Raw genomic sequence first — 27,119 nt, 5'->3', positions numbered from 1 at the left:
TAATAATATTACATTATTTTGTTTTATTTAAATTCCTTCCCATTATAGAAATAAATAAAAATAATATCAATTTTGACAAGATGTTAAGTGCATGGAAAAAGACTTCCATCCCCGAGTGAATTGAATCTGAAAATAAATAAAATGCCCTAAAAATAAATAAAATGCCCTAAAAATAAGAAACAAAATGCCCTAAAAATAAGAAACAAAATGCCTTAAAAATAAGAAATAAACTAAGGTTTCTAATTGTTGCGTTTCCTAGACTTCTTTTTCTTTGGTTTTAATTTGGAATTCAGAATGTCCTGCCCTTGGCGTTTTATTTCTTCTCTTGATGTAAAACCGTCGTTTTCTTGGTCGTGATCGAAGTGAAAGTCGTCAGTGTCACTAAGATCATCACTTTCTATACGTATTCGAATGTTATCTGGTGGAAGTCTTGCTTCCAAGTACTCGTTTAGCTGAAAGAAAAAAAATCTTGATAATGAAAAAAGAAAAAAAAAAGAAGAAAAAGCCCTGCAGAACCACATGGAATTTGTTAATTTAAGTGTAATTTATAACAACTTTAATGAATGAAAATTACCCTAAACTTGAGTCTTTTTACCTACAACAGTTAACACATGATTGGATATCTTTTCCTAAAGCAATTATTTATCTTCGTGCAGCATGTTGGAATGGTTATGACACATATGACTAGTAATCTAAAGATTGCTAGCCAGTGGGTTCAAACTCTGTCGCGGCAAGCCGTTGTTTCCTCGAGTAATGAAAATTTTACACTCATGCTTAGTACTGGTTGGTTCAAGAAACAGATCTGAAAATGTATCTTTCTACACAATCAAAGTTTAAAGTAATTTCTATATGAATTAACTATATTCATGTGTTTCAAAACTGAGTTTTCATATCCAGTAAGATATAATTAATATCACAAACTGTATACAACTCATTATATACACTTAATGCTGAAGCTTTCTGGTTTCCATCTTATGACATTTAATAAAATGAAAACTTATTTGTTTCTCATGAAAACTGAAAATATTTGACTTTTGAATTTTAAAAATTTCAAAACTTGTGAGAATTTTTGAAAGTTTTTTATATAATATTATATCAATGTGAGATATCATTTTTAGTGATATTGTTTAACTGTAAACAAGGAGTGCACTTGGCTGAGTGGTTAAGGTCACTTGCCTCACACCACTGTAAGTTCAAATCCTGCCAGGAACTTTGGATTGGATGTAAGGAAGCTATAGGGAATTTGGATTTTTTAATGAGGGGCAGCCATGGTCTTCCTCAACCAGTAAAGCTGGAAAGTCACCATATGACCTATATTGTGTTGTGTAAAATAGAGAAAAACAGAATCCCTAAAGAAAGCCCAAAATGACAAACTTGAAAATGTTGCAGCTTACTTAATGCAAATTACTGTCCTCGCCCCATAGCACTGGTTTAAGCCAAATTCAACATTTAAACACGAAAATGGTGAAATTTGAATCTAGAAACATCTGCAGATGTGTTCATACTGCAGTAATCATGGAACCTTCAAATGCGATACTTTCCTGCCATTCCGTGACAAGCAGCATTTAGTCTCCAAGTAAAAGAATGTGTGTGCCCAATACGAGAAAACAATGGGCGGAACTAAACGAAAGGGGATCAGAGGTTATGAACCACCTACCTTTTCACTTTCTATCTTGTATGAAGGAGACGGCATACCTCCTTTCATTCCTAGGTTACTGAGCAGAAGATCCAGTTTACGTCGACACTGCAGTAAGTCGTCTATTGGCTCACCTTTCAAAAAGTTGTGGTATGGCTGAAATTATCACTAAACATTCAACACTTTAACCCTTCAAGCCATAGCATCAATACTAACTTACTCATCTCAAGATTAGAGAACTTTTTTCTGAATTCTGTCTCAGATTTAGACATTGCACAATCATCGTTCTGTGCCAATTTTTGACCAATCAAATATCTGACACTTGAGGAGATCATGTTTTAAATTTAAAGTTAATAAGCGTGTTGAATATGACCTGGTCAGATTGCCGCATGTGCAAGTTGGCCTGGCTCTATACTATAGGCTAGGGTTGTCATGTTTATCCGTTTAAACGGGTATGGTTGTTTTTTTAGCTAAAAACCGGTAAGAAAATTCAATTCAAATAAAGTTAGTATTTGATAAAGGGGCGACTAAGTTTTAAATTGATTCTAAATATTACCTTTTTTGCATTTTTTTCTAATGGTGACACCCCTACTATAGGTTAGGGCTAATCATTTTTGGTCCAAGCGGGTTGAATGTTAACTTACTTCTGGTAATTATTTGTGAAATCATTCTTCATTTTTTTCATACAGACAAAGCTAAAATATATATTCTTACCGGCTTGAGCCTCACATCTTTCAGTTTTTCCAAGATGGTCGCTGTACCAGACTGGAGGTCCATTAAAAGTTTATTATCTCTCTGGTATGCCTCTACCACCATGTCACGTTTCTTTTCTTGTTCTTGTACATAATTTGCCATACTCTCAACTGCATTTCTTCCTCTAGATAAAAAGCCAAACAAATCAATATATTGTATTATATGATTGAAAAAAAATAGTGAAGAAACAAAAAAAAAAGCAACAAAAAAATATAAAAAACAGTTTTTAAACATGGCAAAAAAATTTAAGACAGGGCCCAGGGTCCATGCCAGTTGGAAATTTTATATGATTCTTGAATAATTTTTCTTCAAAGGGGGATTTTTATAAAATCAAAGTAAAACAAGTGCAATGTATCAGTTACCTATTTTACTGCTAATTTAATGATAAATCTGCAGCAAACACTCAGCATTTTCATCAACCATTATTCTAAGTCTTCAAATATAATGTTGTATACAGTATGGAAAACATACTACATCTATAAATAATTTTGGAGAAGAACTGTTATTAGAAAAGGAGCGGGGAAAAACGAGATGATATTTGGCCCAAACTTTGCCAAACAAGACTCCTGTATAATTTAAGCAGAAACTTACTGCTTGATCTGCCTTTCAAATGTAAACTTTATTTCTTCGAACACTTCACGTAGATTTGTAAGTTCCTCGGTCACAAAATTTCTCTTCAACATTTTCTCTTTCTCCATGCTACGTAACTGCTGGTATGTGAAGTCTTGGTTTTGAAGCCGGTACAGTATATCCTTGGGGGAAAAAATGTATTTCAATGATATTGTATCAATGTGTGAATACAATGTTTATTTCGATAAAATATTTCATCACCAGGAAATAAACTAGAACTATCACTAAATGTGATTAATACCCCCACAAGACTGCTTCGGAAATCAGGATGTTACTAGTAACAGAATACCTTGTAAAAGAATTGAAATATAGAGTTATGGTTGTTAGCAATTAAAGATAGTTGTGGTTCTTCTGTGCAGTATTTCAGTCATAGAGGCGGGTAGTTTCCTAACCATCGTTCCTGAAGAGTTACATAAGTATTAGACTACCTTCCTCCGCGCTAAACTACCAAAGCATCTCCCGGGGAAATACATGTAAATAAAGGAACAAATCTATACAATATCATTATTTTATTGAATTACTCTGTAATAAGTCCAGAAAGACAAAGAAAAGGAACAAAGGGCAAAAACTCTATAAAAACTGAAGATAGAGTTATAGTTCTTGTGCACTGCACTTCCTCTTATTGTGCTTGAACATTGTATGAAGTTGTTTTGAATTCCAACCAGTACGTATTAAGTTATGCTCAGGACAAGGAAAAGTATCGAAGGGCAGTAACTCTGTATTTTGTCAAAATGGAGTTATGACTCTTGTGCACTGTACTTCCTTTTAATGTCCTTGACAACTGTATGAAGTTGTACTGAATTCCAACCAGTAGTTTTCAAGTTATGCTCTGGACAAGGAAAAGTAACAAAGGGCAATAACTCTGTAATTAGTCAAGATGGAGTTATGGTTCTTGTGCACTGCACTTCCTCTCAATGTGCTTGACCATTGTATGAAGTTATATTGAATTCCAACTATTATTCTTCAAGTTATGCTCCGGACAAAAAAGCAATGGAAAAGTAACAAAGGGCAATAACTCTGTAATTAGTCAAGATGGAGTTATGGTTCTTGTGCACTGCACTTCCCCTTATTGTGCTTGACCATTGTATGAAGTTGTTTTGAATTCCAACCAGTAGTTTTCAAGTCATGCTCTGGACAAGGAAAATTAACAAAGGGCAGTAACTCTGTAATTAGTCAAGATGGATTTATGGTTCTTGTGCACTGCACTTCCTCTCAATGTGCTTGAACATTGTATGAAGTAATATTGAATTCCAACCATTAGTCTTCAAGTTATGCTTTGGACAAAAAAGCAATGGAAAAGTAACAAAGGGCAATAACTCTGTAATTAGTTAAGATGGAGTTATGGTTTTTGTGCACTGCACTTCCCCTTATTGTGTTTGACAATTGTATGAAGTTATTTTGAATTCCAACCAGTAGTTTTCAAGTTATGCCCCGGACAAGGAAAAGTAACAAAGAGCAATAACTCTATAATTAATCAAGATGGAGTTATGGTTCTTGTGCACTGCACTTCCTCTCAATGTGCTTGACCATTGTATGTAGTTATATTGAATTCCAACTATTAGTCTTCAAGTTATGGTCCGGACAAAAAAAAGCAATGGAAAAGCAACAAAGGGCAATAACTCTGTAATTACTTTAGATAGAGTTATGGTTCTTGTGCACTGCACTTCCCCTTATTGTGTTTGACAATTGTATGAAGTTGTTTTGCATTCCAACCAGTAGTTTTCAAGTTATGCCCCGGACAAGGAAAAGTAACAAAGGGCAATAACTCTGTAATTAGTCAAGATAGAGTTATGGTTCTTGTGCACTGCACTTCCTCTCAATGTGCTTGACCATTGTGTGTAGTTATATTGAATTCCAAGCATTAGTCTTCAAGTTATGCTCCGGACAAGGAAAATGCAACGGACGTCTGGACCGACCGACCGACCAACCACCGGGTGACTCCTATATACCCCCCAAACTTCGTTTTTGGGGGTATAAATATATGTGACACTCTGCCTCTGATGTAGATGAAAAAGCAATTCTTGCATATCTGACAGGATTATTATCTGTTTAAAAACCTGTCTTACACTTCACATATAAGACCAGTCTTATGCTTAATTAATGATGTCATTCCACAGTGCCTTTTATGAATGAATTATATGTTCTTTGGATGATGTCATTGAGCGGTTATGAATTAAGTTGTCAAGTTAAACCTATCAGCTTCGTTATTTATTTTCGTGACAGAGCCATATTTATTTTTCACACAGCTTTTAAAGAAGGGAGCGCTAAATTCATGCATCAAATTTTAATCTAAAAATATTTTGAAAGCAACATCTAAGAGGCCAACTAAATGGTTTTGCAAATACTTATTGAAAAGTTATCTTTTCTTTTTACCTCTATGTCAGATACATGTGTTGCATTCATAATTCTCTCAAAGGCATCTTCCAATGTCAGAATTTTCTCCTGTCTCTCAATTTTTTCATTCTGTAACCTTGCCTGTTTAAAATCTGAAAAGTTAATACTAAATTTTTAATACTACAAAAAAAAGGGTTCACTTCTGCAATGGTTGATAACTTAAAAAAAAAAAAAAACATCAATGCTCAGGGTTGCCAAAATATTCATCCTACTTAAGTAAATAAGTTGAGTAATTCAAAGGCATTGAGTGCAAATTACTTTAAAATGACCTCCTGCTTAGATTATTGAAAAAAATCATCAATGTTTGAAATTCATACCACCATGGTATATTCTTTTTTCTAACATGACTCGCATTTTTCCCTATTGAACATAGAAGGACAAAAGTGTGTGTTATTACGCTGCAAAATCACTGTTGACGTTCTATATTAAGACATTTAACGTCACCATTAGAAATGTCACATAACCACTAAAGATGAGACGTGCTGAAAATAAGAACGGATACTATTCAGGCGTAATTTAGCTTAATATCAGCCACGGCACTATCTGTCGTTGTTGTGTCAGAATTGAAATAATATATCCAAATCGGTGATTTTATTGCTTGATAAAATATTTACTGTTTGTTTTTCAGATGTGCATCATTATATCACTATGGCTATGCAACCCCCTGATATAATTCCTTGCTTCGAACTCCAGACAGTGATTTTAATGACCAACTAATTAGTTTGTGATAAATTATTTCTTAAATAAATGCTCTTCCCCTTATAAACACCCCCTTTTAATAATATAGAAACAGACTAGAACTGTGTTCAAAGGACACAGATGCCCCTGTGCAGATGTGCTCGTAAACAAGATCATGCATATCTGTATGTAAGATTTTTATGTGGAACTTTTTATTAAAACCTGCCATCCGGTTTAAGAGGAGTTGTGTTCACAAAATTTCTATACGGTATATAGTGAAAAAATCAACAAAGGGCCATAATTCTGTTAAATTTGGTTGCAGCAAAAATTCCTCCCTATACATTAAGATTGTTCATCCCTGTAAGTTTAAGAAAAATCTGCCATCCGGTTTATGAGGAGTTGTGTTCACAAAATTTCAATATTGTATATTGTGAAAAAATCAACAAAGGGCAATAATTCTGTTAAATTTGGTTGCAGCAAAAATTCCTTCCTTTACTACCATTTACACATTAAGGTTGTTCATCCCTGGAAGTTTAAGCAAAATCTGCCATCCGGTTTGCGTTCACAAAATTTCTACATAGTATACAGGGACTACCTTGGACTGAAAATTTAGGGAGAATTAAGTGAGTTCTCCCTTCTGGAAAAATAGGGAGAAGTTTTGAAATTTAGGGAGAAGTGATCATCAAATAGAGTTATATCATAAGATTTTTTTCTAATTTTATTTCACAAAATATACATGTATACCTTCATAATTATGTACATGCCTATAAAATATACATGTATATGGCACGGAAAATAAACAAATGTGTATTTGAAAGTAGCTATGATGATATTTAATGAAGTACTAGTTGCTCAATGAAGTTTATTTAAGCATTTGATTAACATCAACACAACATTTTTTAATTTTTTTTTAGGTTCAGCAGTTTCTGACTAACTTTTAAATGCAATTAATTGAGAAGAAGTTCTTTCATAATAATTATCCAAATTCATTTGCATCAGTTTTAAAATGATGTATATTATTGTTATAGCCATAATATACAGTTGTAATTAATAACTATCATAAATGTAATGTTGATAACAGGAATGGACAGGCAAACGGATATGGGATATTGTAAATGAAACAAGACATATAGGGGAAATTGTAAATAAAACAGAACCCGAGTCCCTGAGTATATATAGTGAAAAAATCAACAAAGAGCCATAATTCTGTTAAATTTGGTCGCAGCAAAAATTCTTTCCTTTACAGTTACCATCTACACATTAAGGTTGTTAATCCCTGGAAGTTTAAGCAAAATCTGCCATCCGGTTTAAGAGGAGTTGCATTCACAAGATTTCGGGAGGGACGTATGGACAAGTGCAACGCTATATGCTCCCCACTTTTTGGAGCATAAAAACTGAATATCAGGTTGATTGAAGGTAATTATGATAAATCCAAGGAAAAAGGCACACATTTTAACAGAGCTATTTATGATTAATTCAATGAAAAAGGCACACATTTAAGCAGCGCTCTTTATGATAAATCCAATGAACAAGGCATACATTTAAATAGCAGAGCTTATTATGACAAGAGCCGGTTGAACCGGGTGATGTTCCCTGAATAGGTTTTGGACAAAGGAGGGTATACCTCTTATAGTGTCAGAATTATGTCACAGACAAAGTTCAAAGTGTAAAAACAACCCAAATAATGCAAGGTCATGCTGTGACCTTGACCTTAAAGGTAGCGACCCAAATGTTGCGCGCGACACGTTGTCTCAATATGGTGATCATTTCTGTGAAATAGTTTTAAAATCCGACTTCAAATAACGAAGGTATGGGCCGGACAAAAATTCGGGACGGACTTACGGATAGACGAATTTATTTTCATGGAGCATAATAAAACTGATAACAAGAGGGCCATGATGGCCCTGAGGTCGCTCACCTGTATATAGCCCCCCCCCCCCACTCCCCCATGCCAATGTTTACCCAAGGGCTTTTATTTGTTTATTTGAACAAACTTGGTAGACACCCATAAGAAGATGTTTCATGCTAAACATCTAAGTTCTAGCTCATTGGGTTTTTTAAAAGAAGATTTTTTAAGTTTTTACTATACACATATAGTTAAAAACAATGACATCCCTGAGGCAGGGCCAGTTTTGACCCCCAGGCTTTAATTTGTAGATATTTACTTATAGATGTTTCATGCTTAATATCTAAACTAAAGCTATTTGGGTTTTTTCAAGAAGATTTTTAAGTTTTTGCTATACACATATAAGGAAAATCAATGACCCCCGGGGCGGGGCCAGTTTTGACCCCAGGGCTTTTATTTGAACATACTTGGTAGAGACCCATTAGAACATGTTTCATGCTAAATATCTTAGCTTTAGCTCTTTGGGTTCTTTAAAAGAAGATTTTTTAAGTTTTTACTATATGCATATAGGGAAAATCAATGACCCCCTGGGGCAGGGCCAATTTTGACCCCAGGGCTTTTATTTGAACAAACTTGGTAGCCATTCACAAGAAGATGTTTCATGCCAAATATCTAAGCTCTAGCTCTTACGGTTCTTTAAAAGAAGATTTTTTAAGTTTTTACTATATGCATATAGGGAAAATTAATGACCCCCTGGGGCGGGGCCAATTTTGACCCCAGGGCTTTTATTTGAACAAACTTGGTAGCCATTCACAAGAAGATGTTTCATGCCAAATATCTAAGCTCTAGCTCTTACTGGTCTTTAAAAGAAGATTTTTTAAGTTTTTACTATATGCATATAGGGAAAATCAATGACCCCCTGGGGCGGGGCCAATTTTGATCCCAGGGCTTTTATTTGAACAAACTTGGTAGCCATTCACAAGAAGATGTTTCATGCCAAATATCTAAGCTCTAGCTCTTACGGTTCTTTAAAAGAAGATTTTTAAGTTTTTACTATATGCATATAGGGAAAATCAATGACCCCCCAGGGCGGGGCCAATTTTGACCCCAGGGCTTTTATTTGAACAAACTTGGTAGACACTCACTAGAAGATGTTTCATGCCAAATATCTTAGCTCTAGCTCTTTGGGTTCTTTAAAAGTAGATTTTTCAAGTTTTTTACTATATGCATATAGGGAAAATCAATGACCCCCTGGGGTGGGGCCAATTTTGACCCCAGGGCTTTTATTTGAACAAATTTGGTAGACATTCACTAGAAGATGTTTCATGCCAAATATCTAAGCTCTAGCTCTTACAGTTCTTTAAAAGAAGATTTTTAAGTTTTTACTATATGCATATAGGGAAAATCAATGACCCCCCTGGGCGGGGCCAATTTTGACCCCAGGGCTTTTATTTGAACAAACTTGGTAGACACTCTTTAGAAGATGTTTAATGCCAAATATCTAAGCTCTAGCTCTTATGGTTTTTTAAAAGAAGATATTTAAAGATTTTTCTTTCGGTTGCCATGGCAACCAGAGTTCTGCATGGAATTAAATTCTTTGAACAATTTTTAAAGGTGACCACCAAAGGAACATTCCTGTGAAGTTTGGATGAAATTGGCTCAGTGGTTTATGAGGAGATGTCATTTAAAGCAAAAGTTTACGGACGGACGACGGACGGACGCCGGACGGACGCCGGACGAAAAGCGATCACAAAAGCTCACCCTGTCACTTTGTGACAGGTGAGCTAAAAAGGCACACATTTTAACAGAGCTGTTTATGATAAATCCAATGAAAAAGGCACACATTTTAACAGCTCTTTTTCTTGTATCCAATGAAAAAGGCACACATTTTAACAGCTCTTTTTGTTGTATCCAATGAAAAAGGCACACATTTTAGCAGAGCTCTTTATCAAGATAAATCCAATGAAAAAACACACACATTTTAACAGCTCTTCATGAAAAAATGCAAACATTGTAGCAGAGCATGTGCTTCCATTATATTTAATCCAGCATAAAATAATACAGAAACAGAACATTTTATTTTATCTTGACAATACTTAACTTATTTTATACATTTATTAAAACCCTCCTTTTGAAAAGCGTAACATCCTTCAGGAATGTTTATAAGAGGAACTGATAGTTAGTGCACAACTTTGAAAGTGGTATCAAGTGTATATTTGAGCCATGTCATGACAAAACCAACATTGTGTGTTTGCGACCAGCATGGATCCAGACCAGCCTGCGAATCCGTGCAGTCTGATCAGGATCCATGCTTTTCGCTAACCAATCCTATTACAAGTAGAGAAACTGATAGCGAACAGTATGGATCCACGCTAGTCGCAAACCCATTATGTTGGTTTTGTCATGACACGGCTCATTTCCTGTTAGAAATTCATTTTTTTACACTTGCACAAAAACATGAATAATAAGACCTGACAGGTCTGTTTTATGCTGGAGTATATGTAATGGACGCACCAGCTCTGTTAAAATGGGTGCCTTTTAACAGGAAAGATGATTTTGGCTAACTTCGGGTGTTACAAACTTACAGCAATCTAGGGGTCAAAACCACCTCTCACCTACTGGAGCTAAGAGATGCATAGACTCAAGTAATATGAACCCGTTTATTCGCCTCTTACAATCAGACAGGGATAAACAGTGGCTGCCATTCCTAAAGGCAACCCCTCAGGCAAAAGGAAACTCTATATTGGTGGCTGCTAAGCAAGCAAAGAGTTACATTGTATAGAGTTACATCAGTGTCAGTGACACTGACCACTTGTGATAAATTAATGAAATATCAGAACTTACCACTTGTGTCACTGATTAATGCTACACGTTGCTGTTGCTGAAAATATAGAAGAGATATTAGAAATATAGGAACCAAGTGCTACCTTTGTTAAGACATGCAGCAACAAATAATGAAAACATATTTAGGGAATATTGAATGAGTGTAAGTTCAGTACTAAATTTATTGCACGAGTTGAATAAAATTATATTATGAGAGCCTCTGGCGAGCATAATATTATTTTATTCAACGAGTTCAATAAATTCAGTAATGGACTAACACGAATTTAATATTCTTTTTATCATATACCCAAAATAAAGACCATTTAAAGTGAAAAAAGAGTCATTTTTCATTGACGCGCCTATAGTATAACCCTAACATTTAGAGCGTCTTTACACTATGTTTGTATAACGCTAATGACGTCACATCAAAATATATGCACGGCCGTGCAATACCATTTTTATGGAGTCGCAAAATTGGCACGGGTATGTGATAAATGTATTTGATGTTTCATTGTATAGAAATGATCACATTTAGGGAAGAAAATATGTAAAAGTTGGTAAGTCATAAGCTAAGTCCCTGATAAAAGATAATATAATAGATTCCTGAGGGTTCAAGTTTCCAGTCAGGCTGCCTATTTTGTGCCATATAAACTTTCTTTCAGTCTATTCTTTGTTAAGAACACAATTATTTTAAATTTCAATTTTAAGAATCTTAATAAATCATAACTAGTAAAATGCTTAACCAGCAGGGCTTTTTTTCCTTCTAAAGCAGGGGGCTTCCCCAAAGAACAGTTCTTTAAAATCATGCAGTTTTCCCCAAAAATTGAATTTACATAAAGTTTTTTCTTTCGCTTTTACAAATATACAATGATTTTCCCCACAAGTTAAGGACAGGGCTGCTTCCTAAACCTGAGAAAAAAGCCCTGATTTTACTTTACATCAAACTAAGAACCACATAAATTAATTATTGCGGTGACTAATCTTTTTAACATACATTAACTCTGCATAGTTTGTTACAAATAGAAGTTAACTGTTTGGATAGAAATTATAATTTGAGATGCTTTTCTTTTCTGTTTTTTTTTTCCTATGCTTTGAAAGTTTTATGGTTGACAGCACAAATTTAAGTAAAATCTCTGCAGTACAACACTTTTTGGGAGAAATATATTTAATATTCATGTAGTCTAAGGTTGTTGCTGAGTGACGTTGTTCTATAAGAGGTTAAATGTATAGTAAAGTCTTTCTTTGAAAAGTTACTAAGGGTTGTCATTGTGAAATCTTTTATTACAGGGCCTATCGATTCCATTAATTGGGAAAAAATATTATACAATACACTCTTTAAGTCAAGGTTTTGTAGGTCTTTAGATGATTTTCAAACATTTTAAATTGTTCACAATATATCACAGTATGTCTGTAAATATTGCAGTATATATCGCAATATGATTTTTCTTTGCAATACACATCCTTATTCAGAAGAATTAATACTGAATGTTGTAAAGAGGTTATTCCTCTACAGAGGAATACACTACACTGTAGATCCTAAACCAGAAACAATTTGCTTGACTCAGTCTAACATAGGCTTAGAACTAATGCAAAGAACTAAATTATGGATTTCTACTAAACTCCGGGTAAATGAACCTTTGCTTTTAACACAGTATAACATAGGCTTAAACTTTGCCGCAAAGAACTAAGTTATGGATTTTAACTAAACACCGTGTAAATGAACCTTTGCTTTACACAGTATAACATAGGCTTAAACTTTGCTGCAAAGTTATGGATTTTAACTAAACACTGTAAATTTGAACCTTTTTGTCTGTCCTGTCAGCCAATTCTTTACGTTTCTCCACGTCTTTCTTCATGTCATTTAATTTCTGGTCTCGAGCACGTTTAGCCTGGTACATTTCTCTCTCCATTGTGTGAAGATCACGCTGAAAATAGAATTAACTCACTTTTTGTAACGGTGTTGAAGCAGCGCTCTAGACGCATGCAGACATCATGATCACAAAGATGAAATTATTGCTCTTTTCGCTAATTTTTTCATTCTTTATTTATTTTCGTATATAAATCGGTGTAAGGAGATGAATTAGAAGTCTTAAAAGTGTGTTTCATCAAGTAAAATGCGAGATTTTAGCATTTTATCATTCAAGCGACATGTCCAGTATGTACCTGAATATAGTATTTAGTGTGATGCTCAAACACTTTTCTTTTTTAAGCCTCACTAGCTGAAAATACGACAGAAAATGAACATGAAGAATTAACCCCTTTTTTCTGTACTTTTGCTACTCTTTGAGTAGAATTTGAGTTGAACCTGTACCCACATACAATGTCATATTTACAACTCAACAGATATGGTTTAAAAAAAGCTGAAGATTTGGAATCCAAAAACAGAGGCATATTTTTAAGCACACATAAATCGGTTGTAATCTTTAAAATTTAAGCACAGAAAATAGGGAGGCCTAGACATCTGTCCAGTCTGACATCTGTCATCTCTCTGGGACTGCAATGCCTGCTAAATATTTTGTATATTTCAGTACTTAAATACCCTAAAAAAAATCAATCTGTTTACAGAATCGGGCAAGAGTTAACTAATGTGCAAATAAATTACAAAGTATGCCGACATGGCACGGAAAAACTCGATTCCATTACAATGATCTTACCTTAAAACAAACTGTTACAATTTTCTAACAAGTTTATAGCAAAAAATCAAGCCCAGTTAAGAGTAAGGTGTGAACTATGGTACAATAAGAAAGAATGAAAAGTTAAAACAGTATGGGAAAGGTATACCACATAAAATGTAAGATATGATGATATAAATTGTTTTCAATAAAACATACCCTAGAATCTTCGCTAGATATGATTGCCTTCTTTTTCATTTCTAACAATTCTTCTGCCTCTGTGGTACATTCCTTTAGCTTCTCCTCGAGGCAATCAAGTATGGCAGGGTAGTTGAGGACCTCCTCAATATTTAAAGTACAGTTATTGTCACACAAAATAAAAATATAAACTTTTTCATTTTGAATTTTACAGTAAATGTATACTGCATGCAGTACCTTTAAATATGATTATTAAGCTCCGCCGACATAGTGCTCTGACAAATAATTAATCATTATATTGATATAAGGCCTTTGCGACTCTGTAAAAATAGTACATGTATAGCACTGCTATGCATATATTTTGATGTGACATCATTTGCCTTAATAAATTAATAAAGTAATTACTAAATTTAGTAATGAATCTACATGATATATAATACTTTATTTATCAAATGCCCAAAATAATGACGGTTTAAAGTGAAAAAAAAATTTTTCATTGATGTATCTAAAGTGTAACGCTAACATTTAGCGTGTCTTAAAGCTATGTTTGTATAATCTAACAGACGTCACATCAAAAAATATGCATTACCGTGCAAACCGTTTTTACGGAGTAGCAAATGCGGCACGGATATGTGATATTAATACCCTTACACTTCTTGAAAATACACATGTAATTCTTATTATTATTGTACATTTGTAATGTAACTTTTTATTTGATAATCTCAACATTTATAGTTTTATATAAACGACTGCTGTCAATTCATGAAGAAATCACATATTTTCCTTTAAAAAATATGTCAAAGACAGAAAAGGCCGGGTTGCATTCGTATACCAAATAACATGATGCTCTGATGTTACAAAAAAATTTTACCACTGACCATTAATGACAAAAATTTAACTAAGTCGGTAAACAGGATGTGGATGAGCAATAGACCTGAAATCCCATGGTATCTCAGACCACGTATCAATGATTTATGCCAAATATCAAGAGGCTCTCAGATTAGTAGTTGCTGAGAAAACTGTTACGGAAATTTCCTACCATTGACCATTCAATGTCGCAAATTTAACTAAGTCAGTAAACAGGAAGTGGATGAGAGACAGACCTGAAATCGAATCTCAGAATATGGGACCATGAGTCAATGCTGTCAGCAAAATATCAAAAGGCCGTGTTAAGTAGTTGCTGAGAAAACTGTTTAAAAAAAATTTCCTACCAATGACAATTAATGATGAAAATTTACCTAAGCCAGTTAAAAGGAAGTGGATAAGAAACAAACCTGAAATCGAATCCCACGGTATGGGAACACGTGTCAATGCTTTATGCCAAATATCAAGAGGCTCACAGTGATTAGTAGTTGCTGAGAAAACTGTTATGAAAATTTCCTACCATTGATCATTAATGTCGAAAATTAAACTTAAGTTGATAAACAGGAAGTGGATGAGCAACAGACCTGAAATGGAATTCCACTATATGGGACTATGTGCCAATGCTGTATGCCAAATATCAAGAGGCTGTGATTATAGTTGCTGAGAAAATTGATATGAAAATTTCCTACCAATGACCATTAATGTCGAAAATTTAACTAAGCCGCTTAACAGGAAGTGGATGAGCGACAGACCTGAAATCAAATCCCACAGTATGGGACCATGTGTCAATGCTGTATGCTAAATTTTAAGAGGCTGTGACAAGAAGTTGCTGAGAAAACTATTACGAAAAGTTTTTCCCAGTGTTTGCACCAGTTCAACCCGGCCAAAAATGAAGTTTGCTGTATTACAAACTCATTATAAAGATTTCTAACAGGTTATAGGGCCATATATAAACTGTTCTTTGTTTATAAAGCCAAGCCACTAGGATATAAATATCTCCTATAACTAATACTTTAATGGTAAATTTTAAAGTTATGTGTGAAACAAGGGTGCCATAGTCACAAAATACGCCCGTTTACGAAAGCTTTAGATGGAGATAAGTGTTATCTAGCAAGCAAGTTTTTATTCTTGGGACTGTGTTGTTAAATGAACCTTAAAACAAATCAGTAGGAAAGATATGCACAGGATGTGTGACCTTGACCTTGGTCGCAGGGACCTGAATTTTATGCACGGCACTCAGCCTCACAATGATGAACATTTGTGCCAAATTATATTGAAATCCCTCTATGCATGTAGAAGTTTTGCTCCAGACAAGCGTTTTTCTATGAGCTCTAACTGTGACCTTCACCTTTGACTTAGAGACTTGGTTCATGTGCAGGGCACTACGTCTCATGGTGGTGAAGAATTCTATAAAGTAACATTAAAATTCCTCCATGCATGTAGAAAATATGCCCCGGACAACATCTGGATATTTAATCATCTCCAGTGACCTTGACCTTGCACAAAATTAACCTAAATTAAATGTGTCACACCTGTAGTCATGATAGTTACCATTTGTGCTACAATCCATCAATAATGATGACTAAATGGTCCCTTATACACATCTTCAAATTTTTATTTGAACTTTGACCTATGTGTAAACCTTGACTTTGGTTGCAGGGATCTGAATTTTGCGTGCGACACTCAGCCTCACAAATGGTGACACAAGTTATATTGAAATCCCGCCCTATGATGTAGAAGTTTTTGCTTCCGGACATTTCAATGAGCTCAAGTGGGACCTTGGACCTTTGACTGAATAATGGAGCAGATACCCATGGTGGTGAATTTCATAAAGTATTTAAAAATTCTTACATACATGTACGGAGATCCGACAAACAATTGGATTTTCACCATCTTTAGTGAACCTTTGACCTTGCAATTGACCTAAAGTACATGTGTCACACCTAGTCATGAAATGACCATTTGGTGTTACAATACCCTCATAAATGATAGATTAAATTGTCCCTATACAGCTCTTCATATTTTTTATCTAAACTCTAATATTATTTATTTGAACTTGACCTCTATGTGTGACCTTGACCTTGGCTGCAGGGCCTGAATTTTGTGTGCGACACTCGCCTCACAATGGTGAACATTTGTGCCAAGTTATATTGAAATCCTCTATGCATGTGGACAAGCGTTTTTCAATGAGCTCTAAGTGTGACCTTGACCTTTGACCTAGAGACCTAAATTCATGTGCGTGACATGGCTGTCTCATAATGGTGAACATTTCTATGAAATTTCATTAATAATCCTCCATGCGTGTTAGGAGATATGCTCCAACAAAAATCTGGATATTTTCATCATCTATTAGTGACCTTGACTTTGTATATATTTACCTAATTATAATGTATCACAGCCATAGTCGCTTGAATATGACCATTTGTGTTACAATCCTTTAATAAATGATGACTAAATGGTCCATATACCATCTTCATATTGTTTATCTGAACTTTGACTCTATGTGTGACCTTCGAACTTGGCCCGCAAGGACCGTGAATCTTGCGGCGCGACAGCAACCATCACAATGGTGAACATTTGTGCAAGTTTATATTGAAATCCCTCTATATGTGGAAAGTTTTGCTCCGGAACAAGCATTTTTTCAATGAACTCTAAGTGTGACCTTGACCTTTGGACCTATTAGACCTGGTTCATTGTGCGCGCACTGTCCTCATAGTGTGAACATTTCTATGAAGTTTCATCAAATCCCTCATACATGGTAGGGATATTGCTCCAGTGACAAAATTGGAGCCGCGCCACCCACCAGGGCGTTCCCATAAATACGTCTGTTTTCAAACGGGCGTATAAAAATTAACACTCACCTGTTTTTAATGTGTCCATAATAGCCTCGTATCTACAAGTTATATTTTTAGCTGCTCCAACTTTGATGACAGCTTTGTCAATTTCATTCTGTAAACGTCTTATTTCCTAAACAGTATTAGAAATAGATTTATTCAGTGGTTAAATCATATATTTTTTTATAAATAAAAACAAACAAACAATAGTCATGTCAAATAAAATTGACTTTTTGAAATGCTTAAATCTTTAAATTATATATTAAAATTCTGCTAGATGTCAATAACATAAAAGAGCTGTCTGAGCAGCAGCCTGCTCCACTTTTCTTAGTGTTGTACTGTAAACTTGTAAAAGCATTATTGTTAGTACTTCATATATGAATGACCATATGAACAAAAACTTAACCAAAAAGGTTAATGGAAAAAGTAAATAAAATGGACGCAGCTGGGTGGGTCATGACATAAGCTCTGCTCATTGCCTTGAAAAAGGAGACCCCCTTTAGCAGAATCATCTTTTTTACAACAACAATTTCATATTTTCCCAAAGTAATACTTCACAATAAATTCAACCTCTGTTGAGCATGACCTGTCCACTAAAATCCTCGTCCACCCAAGTGTGTTGCTCTACACAGGTTCTAACATGACCCATATTTTTTCCTATTGAATATTATAAAAAGGACAGATTAACAAGAGGGCCATGATGGCCCTGAGGTCGCTCACCTGTATATAGGCCCCCCCCCCAACCACCATCCCCCCCCCCCCCAACGTTGCAGGGCCAATTTAACCCCAGGGCTTTTATTTGAACAAACTTTGTAGACACTTACTAGAAGATGTTTCATGCTTAATATCTAAACTCTAGCTATTTGGGTTTTTTCAAAGAAGATTTTAAGTTTTTGCTATACACATATAAAGAAAATCAATTACCCCCGGGGCAGGGCCAATTTTGACCCCAGGTCTTTTATTTGAACAAACTTTGTAGACACTCACTAAAAGATGCCTCATGCTTAATATCTTAACTCTAGCTATTTGGGTTTTTTCAAAGAAGATTTTTAAGTTTTTGCTATACATATATAAGGAATCAATGACCCCTAGGGCGGTGCCAATTTTGACGCCAGGGCTTTTATTTGAACAAACTTGGTAGACACCTATTAGAACATGTTTGATGCTAAATATCTTAGCCATAGCTCTTTGAGTTCTTTAAAAGAAGATTTTTTAAGTTTTTACTATTATGCATATAGGGAAAATCAATGACCCCCCGGGGCGGGGCCAATTTTGACCCCAGGGCTTTTATTTGAACAAACTTGGTAGACACTTATTAGAACATGTTTCATGCTAAATATCTTAGCTCTAACTCTTTTGGTTCTTAATAGAAGATTTTTTAAGTTTTTACTATATGCATATAGGGAAAATCAATGACCCCCTGGGGCGGGGCCAATTTTGACCCCAGGGCTTTTATTTGAACAAACTTGGTAGACACCTATTAGAACATGTTTGATGCTCAATATCTTAGCCATAGCTCTTTGAGTTCTTTAAAAGAAGATTTTTTAAGTTTTTACTATATGCATACAGGGAAAATCAATGACCCCACCGGGGCGGGGCCAATTTTGACCCCAGGGCTTTTATTTTGAACAAACTTGGTAGACACCCATTAGAACATGTTTCATGCTAAATATCTTAGCTCTACCTCTTTGGGTTCTTTAAAAGAAGATTTTTTAAGTTTTTTACTATATGCATATAAAATTAATGACCTCCCCCCCAATTTTGGACCAGGGCTTTTATTTGAACAAACTTGGTAGACACTCACTAGAAGATGTTTCATGCCAAAATATCTAAGCTCTAGCTCTTATGGTTTTTTAAAAGAAGATATTTTAAGTTTTTTTTAAGTTCTGCATGGAATTAAATTTTTTGAACAATTTTTAAAGGTGACCACCAAAGAAACATGCACTGAAAATAAGTAAAGAAACAAATTATGCGCAATTCAGCTTGGTATCAGATACGGCAACATTTATTTGTTGATGTCGATGTTAAGTTTGAAAAATAATTTTCCCAAAACCCCAGGGGTTTATTTTTCGGTGCACATTCAAAATGTTTTGGGCAAACTTCCCCCCGTGATAAAAATTCTCAAAATCTAAACCCCCCAAACCCTTGTTTTAAATTAGCGAAAAAAATCACTGATTTGGATAATATTTTTACTTAAAAAACATAAAAAAGGTTTTACCTGTTCCAGCTCCTGGTAATCATAATGTTTGAATTTCATCATTCGATAAATTTTCGCCTTTTAAGCTTTTTTAGTTTTTTCCCAAAATTCTCTTTTTTATTTTCAATAAATTTTAAAACAATTTTCACCTCAATACTTCGGGGCCCCTTTTCCCCTTTAAATAGCTTTTTTTAATAATTTTCAAAAAATTTTGTACCCTTTTTTAAAAAGAGGTTTCAGTTTTCCTTTGTCCCCTCATGTTTGGCCAATTTCTGTTGGGCCCAAATTTTTTTGACAGACGGACAGACAGTGCACAACTAGACTTGGTACTGATCATTCCTGAAAAGTTTGGATAAAAATTGCACCAGAAGTTTATGAGGAGTAGTCTGGACAAGCTTTTGGGTATCTGGCAACACACAGAAAAAAACACCTTTTTATCAAAGGGCCATAACTCGGCCAAAAAATCATTCAACCGGAAAACCCGTGCAATATGGGCAAGGACTTGTGCTACAGATCAATCCTGTAAAGTTTCATTGAAATTGCATTAGTGGTATAAGATAAGTAGTCCGGACAAACTTTAAAAATAAAAATTATTAAATGGCCTTAACTCTGACAAAATCATTGAACCGGAAAATGCTGACAATATGCACAACTAGACTTGGTACTGATCATTCCTGTAAAGTTTGGATGAAATTGCACCAGTAGTTTATGAGGTGTAGTTTGGACAAGCTTTTGTGTATCTGGCAACACACAGAAAAAAACACCCTTTTATCAAAGGGCCATTACTCGGCCAAAAATCATTCAACCGGAAAACCCGTGCAATATGCGCAAGGACTTGAGCTACAGATCAATCCTGTAAAGTTTCATTGAAATTGCATTAGTGGTATAAGAGAAGTAGTCCGGACAAACTTTAAAATTAAAAATTATTAAAGGGCCATAACTCTGACAAAAATTATTGAACCAGAAAATGCTGACAATATGCACAACAAGACTTGGTACTGATAATTCCTGTAAAGTTTGGATGAAATTGCACCAGTAGTTTATGAGGAGTAGTTTTGTGACGGACCGATGGACAGACAGACAGACGGAGAAGTGATCCCTATATGTCGCCACTACTCAGTAAAAGGCAAACACAAAAAAACTTTAAAAATTTCCCCCCATTATAAATAAATATAAAATTTTTCCTTTTTTTTGGGAAATGTCATAAATTTTCAAGGGGGAATTTTCGGTTTTTATCAGTTTTTCTTTTTTGGGTTTTTCAAATCGAATTTCAATTTTCTTTAAAAATTCGATTGAATCCCAATTATTTTTTGGGCCAAAAAAACCCTTCAGCAAAAATTTTTAAAAAATTAAAAGACCCGGGTTTACTTTTGGGAAAAGGGTAAAAAAAAAGGCGACTATAAATTTTGGGGAAGCCCAGAAATTTTTTTTTTTAAATAAAATGGAAAATTTTTTCCAAATTTAAAACCCCGGGTGTCTCTAAGGGAATTTTGCTAAAACCAATTTTCGTTGTAATCTCGACTTTATGCTAAGGGGGTTTTCAAGCCCCCTTTCAATTCAATTTTTAAAAAGGGAAAATGCCCAGAAAAATTTGTCAGTGTTTCTTTGTAAAAATAATGAGTACAAAATGTTAAACTTTGATAATTATTCAGGTTCTAAACACTATAATTTGCCAATTAAACCCGGCTTAATTGGAACGACAAGGACGGGATTTAGCATGATAAGCAACTACGTAAAAGCAACAACAACAACTAAAGTAAAATGGAAAAGGCTTTTAACTTTATAGTTACTATTCATTAGTTTTCATTTATAGCTATATGATAAAAAAAGAAACAAATTGTTCAGTTTTCATAGTTTATCTCTTTTGCATTTGTCTAAATATAACTGCTTTGTCAGTGTCCTTAGGAAACATTTAAAAAGACTTGAAAGCTAAAATTTAGCCTGGCAATCGATATATAGAGGATATTCAAGTTTTTTCTATAAATACATGATTTATTTTCATCGAGTGGTATGAAAATAAATATTTCATGAGTGGCGGTAGCCACGAGTGAAATATGGTAATTTTCATGCCACAAGATGAAAATAAATCATGTATTTATAGAAAAAACTTGAATTTTCTGTTTATTATATACATTTTTCTCTTTCTGGACATTACAATTGAAAGACTTTCCCTTAAATATTGAGTACTGGCAGAATTTAAAAGAAAGTAGTCCGGCAAGACACCAGTGAAAATACGGAAAATATGTTTCACTGCAGTGAAAAAAAAATTTTTACAGTGAAAATACGGAAAATGAAAATACGCATTTTATTTCATCAATATTTCTCAATATTTCATTTAAAAGTATAAAATAAATCGCTGTATCGCTGATAATTCATTACCGATATATCGATACAAAAATCCTTATCGATGACACCTCTACCTTTTTCCAATATTGAAATTATTATCAGATCCATTCTTATCAATTTAGACTTGTTTCCATTCAAGAGTCCAAAAATCTATATCAAATGCATATTGTATCCCATATAGCCTTAGGTCATTATTTTTTGATATTTCGGTTAACTGACCCGCCGACTCTGTATTTTGGGAAATGAAAAAAAATAAAAAATTCTGCCCCCCAAAAAATTCTGTGTTGTCTTGAAAAACGCCGCTAATAATACGACTTGTCAAAGAAACGTCACGGTAAGTATTTAAATTCACTTTTAAACCTACCATATGCAAGACTATTTTACATACTTTTTTATACGATTTATACAGTGAGATACGCAACCGGTTATCTTTACTCAAGAATAGCCTGTAATAGAAATCTGCTGCAATATTGACAAGATCAGTATTTTCAGATTTAACAAAAAAAAATTAGTCTTTAAAAGCAGATTGCATACAGGTTTTCAAACAAACAAAATAAAAAAAAATGCACTATTAATAGATTTTTATGTCAAAAATTGACCCACTAATTATCCGATAAAAATATGGTCCTAAAAATATTTTCACAATGGGCAATAATTGAACATGTTTATTACATGTTTTGCAGTAGATTACTGAATAATAACGGTTAATTATATTCTGATAATTTCACAGTAATGATTACCAAATATAATTTCACAGTAGCCGAACTATATTTGGCGTAAAAATAAAATATTTATCATTAATGAATGTTTTTTTCAGCGGAAATGTAGTCAATCATAATAAAAAATGTACGTGATAGCTGTAGTTCGTAAATATTTACGAACGTTGTGCTGAAAAACATCTAAAATCTAAAAATAATCATGGAATTATATTTTGCTTCAACATTGTGACGTCATTATTTGATGATGTCATGAAGATAAGAGCATGACGTTACGCGGCAAAAATCAGTAAAATGGTGTAAAAATCGTTAAAAAATCATGAAATAAACAGAAAATTTGTTTGTTTTACATGTAAGATCAAATAATATTTCACTCGTGAACCCCAGCTATTATATTTTCACTCGTGGCTACGCCACTCGTGGAAAATATTGCATCTGGTGTTCACTCGGTGAAATATTTTTCGATCTTACACTGAAACAAACAAATATCCTCTATATAATCTTTTCTTGACATTTTTTTTAACTTCTGATCTATAAAGAAATGAGTGCAAGTCAGCTGAGTTTCGGCACCTTTGATGATTCAGATTACACAGAAGTGTGTAAACATCAAAGAATGACAGATGCTTTTGAAGGGCTAGCTTGCCACTTGTCATAAGTCATCGTGTGTAGATTTCACGTGTGTTTTAAACAATGGCAATGTGAGCAAAAGTTTTTTTTGTGTATTTAGACAATCTTTGGAATAGACAATCAGCAATGGATTTAATTTCATTGCTCTAGTAAGTACTATGTATATGTATGCACCACATTTATAGTTATGAAAACCTTTTTTTTTTTCTTTTTTTTTCCGCCGCCGACCCTACCTTTTTTTTTGGAAAAAATCAGTAAACCAAAATATAAAAAAAAATTGGCCTTATTTTTCATTTTCAGAATCCAAAAATCTATATTTAATGCATAACATACTCCATCTACCCTCGTTTTCATTTTCAGACTCCAACAATCTATATCAAATCCATATTGTACTTGAAGAAAAAGTTCTGTCAAAATGTCCAAAAAAATGAAGGTGTGTGAAATGAAGAGGTCATTATACATTGTTGAAAAGAAAACTGCTTCTAATATGGACTAGTACAGAGCTGTAAAATCTAACTTAGCTACATGTAGCAACTTGTCCAATATTGGGTTGACATCTGTGTACTTTTACAAATTGAATATTGAATTCTACTGTAATGGTAGAAGCTCTCATACAACGAATGATATAAATAAAACTTAAATAATTAGAAAGTGCTGAAAAATACTGTAATTTGTTTTGGCTTTAAAAATTGTAAGCAAAACCATTGAAAGCAAAAGAAATGGAGTTCATTACTATTTTTTTCTGTTTAAATTTGATATTAAATTATTTATAAAATTACCTGCGATGTAAACCTTCGCAAAGAAAGAAGCTCCTTTTTCCTGTGATGCAAAGCTGTCTTGATAACAGTTTCATGTCCCTGAGAAAAAAAAATAAAATGCAAGAAATAAAAATTGCAATTCAATAATACATACAAACAGACCTAATTTTGATATTTAATTATTAATACGTATTTCAATTCCTTGTCTATCAGTCAACAGTGTATCAGGTTACTTATTTGTATTTATTTTTTGTTACCAGCTTAACACTCACTAAGTACGGTATGTCAAATGAACTGTCACAGTGCACAACTTATCACTTTAAAGGGGAGATTCTGTGCAAGTGGCAGGATAACACGGAAGAGCTGTGGTAGGGTATTCCAAGGGTCCCAGGTTCGAGTTTCAGTCAGGCTGCACATATTTCTCATCCTGTGACACAATGATTTATCTTTCAGAGAAAATCAAAATTTTAAACTGAACAGCAAAAAGTGCAGATCATCAATATAAATGTTCTGAGGCCTACATGGAAGATCAGGAAACTGAATGTGAAATAATTAAAGCTTTGTTAAATAAAGCATAACTTACTTACTTACAAACTGGACTTGGTCCGCACTGATTGCAAGGGTAAATTCAATTGCAGGTTTAAGAAGGCCCATTTAGATCATAATGATAAATATAAATTATTTTGCTGATTTGTTTTTGTTCTAAAAATTGATGATATTCAGTGAACATCAAGATGTTCAATTCTGTCTCCAGAATGTATTGCCACCTTAATTCAATAACTGGTTATTATATAACTCCTATAAAATTTAGAAGGACTTAACGCGTTACTGAAATGATGCGGTATGTGAATCATGTTTATAGCATGTCAATCATAATCAGGGGATATCACTGGTCAAAATCCAACAAGAGGTGAAATTCTGTTTCAACACCCACAATCAAAATTTGTGTGTGATTCACAATGTAGTAAAGATACATGACGTAAGTTTAGTCACTGGACATTAACTTAAAGAGCTTTATCCTTGGTCCACTAAAAGGAGGTTTATAATTTCCTAGGAAAATCCAAAAATTGTAATATAAGTGTTACTGGTATCAGGTATTTGAAAGTTGCCCCCCAAGTATATTATAAGAATCTTACACAGCCTGCCAGTACAGACCAGAATATCTAGCTGAAGAGTAATTGTTTACAGCGGTAACTCAGCCATCTCAGTTTACGCTAGACAGCCTGTTTGATTCTTTTCTTGCATATTACAAATTAATGATACTAGGAAAAGAAATTATGTAACTAATATTTTCATTTAGAATTTTTTCTCATAGTAGCGTATGAATTTACAATTTCATTCATAACCGTACAATGGCGTCATCTTAAGAACGCAATGAATATAATGCGCGTGGGAATGATGTCATCTAAAACATGCTTCTTAGCTTACATGTAGGGTGTAAGACAGGTTTTTCTAGCACCAGTGTAAGCAGTAAATTATCCTGTCAGATATGCAAGAAAATACAGTACAACCTCTGAAGAGTGGCCCTCTTTAAAGCAATCAACTCTTTACAACAGTATCAATTTTTCACAAAAAGTGTTAAACTTCACAATAAAATTAACCTCTGTAGAGCAAAACCTCTCAGCAACAACCAAACATCTTTGTCTACCAAAGGGTGTTGCTCTACATAAGTTTGTGCTGTATTTGCAAATATTGGATTCTTTATTTGTTTGTTTGTTTAATTGGGTTTACGTCACACCGATACATTATAGGTTCAAATTGCGACGTTCCAGCTTTACTGTAGGAGGAAGACCTCAGGTGCCCTTCCCTGCATTATTTCAGGCATGAACGGGCACCTGAGTAGAACCACCACATTACGTGAGCTTGCTGTATAGCTTCCTAGCATGAAAGAATCCAAAGTCCCTTTAGGCAGTGTTCGAAATTAGCAGTAGTCCGATAGCCCCTGACTACTAAATTTCTCCTGGGGCTACCAACTTTTCACAGTAACAAGCCGACCAGGCTACTGTATTTTCAGAGGCAATATCAACAACTGTTTTGAACAAATGAATCGTGCTAGTGAAATGTCTTTTGGGCTAGTGAATATTCCAGTCTGGTAGTCCGACCAGCCTAGTCGATTCAAATCCTAATTTCTTACACTTTTTAGGGATTCGAACCCACAGAGGTGCGGGGCAAGTGGTTTGAAGTCAGAATGCATTTAATCATGTTTTAAGTGTTACCCTTATTTGACCTATATGAAAACATTGTAGAAAAAGTTGTAATGCCATCCACAGAGATCAAAAATTCCACTTGTACCCTCGTAATTACGAGTACAATTTAAGAGATCTTGATTTTGCGGGGACTGGTGGAAAAATGTTGCTGAACATTGGATTTAGAAGCTACTTGTCTTACAGGATGAGTGACTCTGAAAATGTTGTTCAATGCCTGAATCCAGTGATCAGAAGAATTTTATAAGTACTTACTGACATACACTCAGCCACATATCGTCGTTTTCGCTTGTTTTCTTTTCGTAGATTGGCTATGATCTTCTCACCCTCCATCTTTTTCACTTCACAACTCTCGTAGAAAGCATTTACGTCTCTTTCTATAGATTTTTATAAAAGTTAAAACAAGTGATAAATTTTGATTTTTAAAATCTTGTCATTTTGAAGTATTTTGAGCCGCAAAATAAACTTACATGTAAATTGGGAAAATGAATCAGAAAAACTGGCACTTTGTGAATTTTGTAGAGGAAGAGAAAGAGGCTGTGAAATAATGAATAATATTCCAGTTGCTAAAATAGATCACCAGTTTGAATCCTCATGAAGCAAACAAATCAGCTCAATAAAGTCTAAAACATCTGCTAAACAATAGAGATCTATGTTCAAATCTGTAATGAGTGGACTGGAACACATTGTATATTCAATAACTATCTATATATATAAATCTTTGACAAACTCAAGATCAATCAAACCAGCCATTTTTTAGAAATAGTTAAGAAATAGTCCGCTAAGTTTACAGTCTTGTGATTTGTTCTAATTATCCCACTTAATGAGTAAGTAACAGTATACCTTTGAGATGTAGCTTTCCTCTGGTCTCTTCTACCATTTCTGCAAGCGTCCAAGCCTTATTAGCCACGCTTTTTGGGTCCGTCTTTGCCAGAACCCCAGGCATCTCGTCAGTATGTTATTGACAAGGGCAGGAAACCCTTTAAAATTCAACAAAGATCAT

General features: G+C 34.3%; 1 protein-coding gene across 1 annotated transcript; it reads right to left on the bottom strand.

Annotated features, from left to right (window-relative positions):
- On the bottom strand, positions 1-27,119 carry LOC132717924 (outer dynein arm-docking complex subunit 3-like). Its single transcript, XM_060701507.1, has 13 exons — positions 26,960-27,119; positions 26,372-26,493; positions 23,934-24,011; positions 19,487-19,543; positions 17,296-17,401; positions 13,592-13,818; positions 12,563-12,685; positions 10,782-10,818; positions 5,393-5,505; positions 2,981-3,141; positions 2,351-2,513; positions 1,658-1,792; positions 1-452 (listed from the first exon to the last, which is right to left on the bottom strand). The coding sequence occupies exons 1-13, from the start codon at positions 27,060-27,062 to the stop codon at positions 240-242; spliced, it is 1,638 nt and encodes a 545-aa protein (XP_060557490.1). The 5' UTR covers positions 27,063-27,119; the 3' UTR covers positions 1-239.

The sequence above is a fragment of the Ruditapes philippinarum genome, unplaced genomic scaffold (assembly GCF_026571515.1).
Source record: "Ruditapes philippinarum isolate M1 unplaced genomic scaffold, ASM2657151v2 ctg357_1_1_1_1, whole genome shotgun sequence".
NCBI lineage: Eukaryota > Metazoa > Mollusca > Bivalvia > Venerida > Veneridae > Ruditapes > Ruditapes philippinarum.
This window is presented reverse-complemented; position numbering and strand designations above follow the sequence as displayed.

Excerpts from the sequence above, each read along its gene's own strand:
- LOC132717924 (XM_060701507.1), bottom strand. The coding sequence starts at position 27,062 with ATGCCTGGGGTTCTGGCAAAGACGGACCCAAAAAGCGTGGCTAATAAG. Across the intron at positions 10,819-12,562 it reads CTGACAGGACAGACAAAAAG|CAACAGCAACGTGTAGCATT; the intron begins GTTCAAATTTAC and ends CTATATTTTCAG. Across the intron at positions 453-1,657 it reads ACAAGATAGAAAGTGAAAAG|CTAAACGAGTACTTGGAAGC; the intron begins GTAGGTGGTTCA and ends TTTTTCTTTCAG.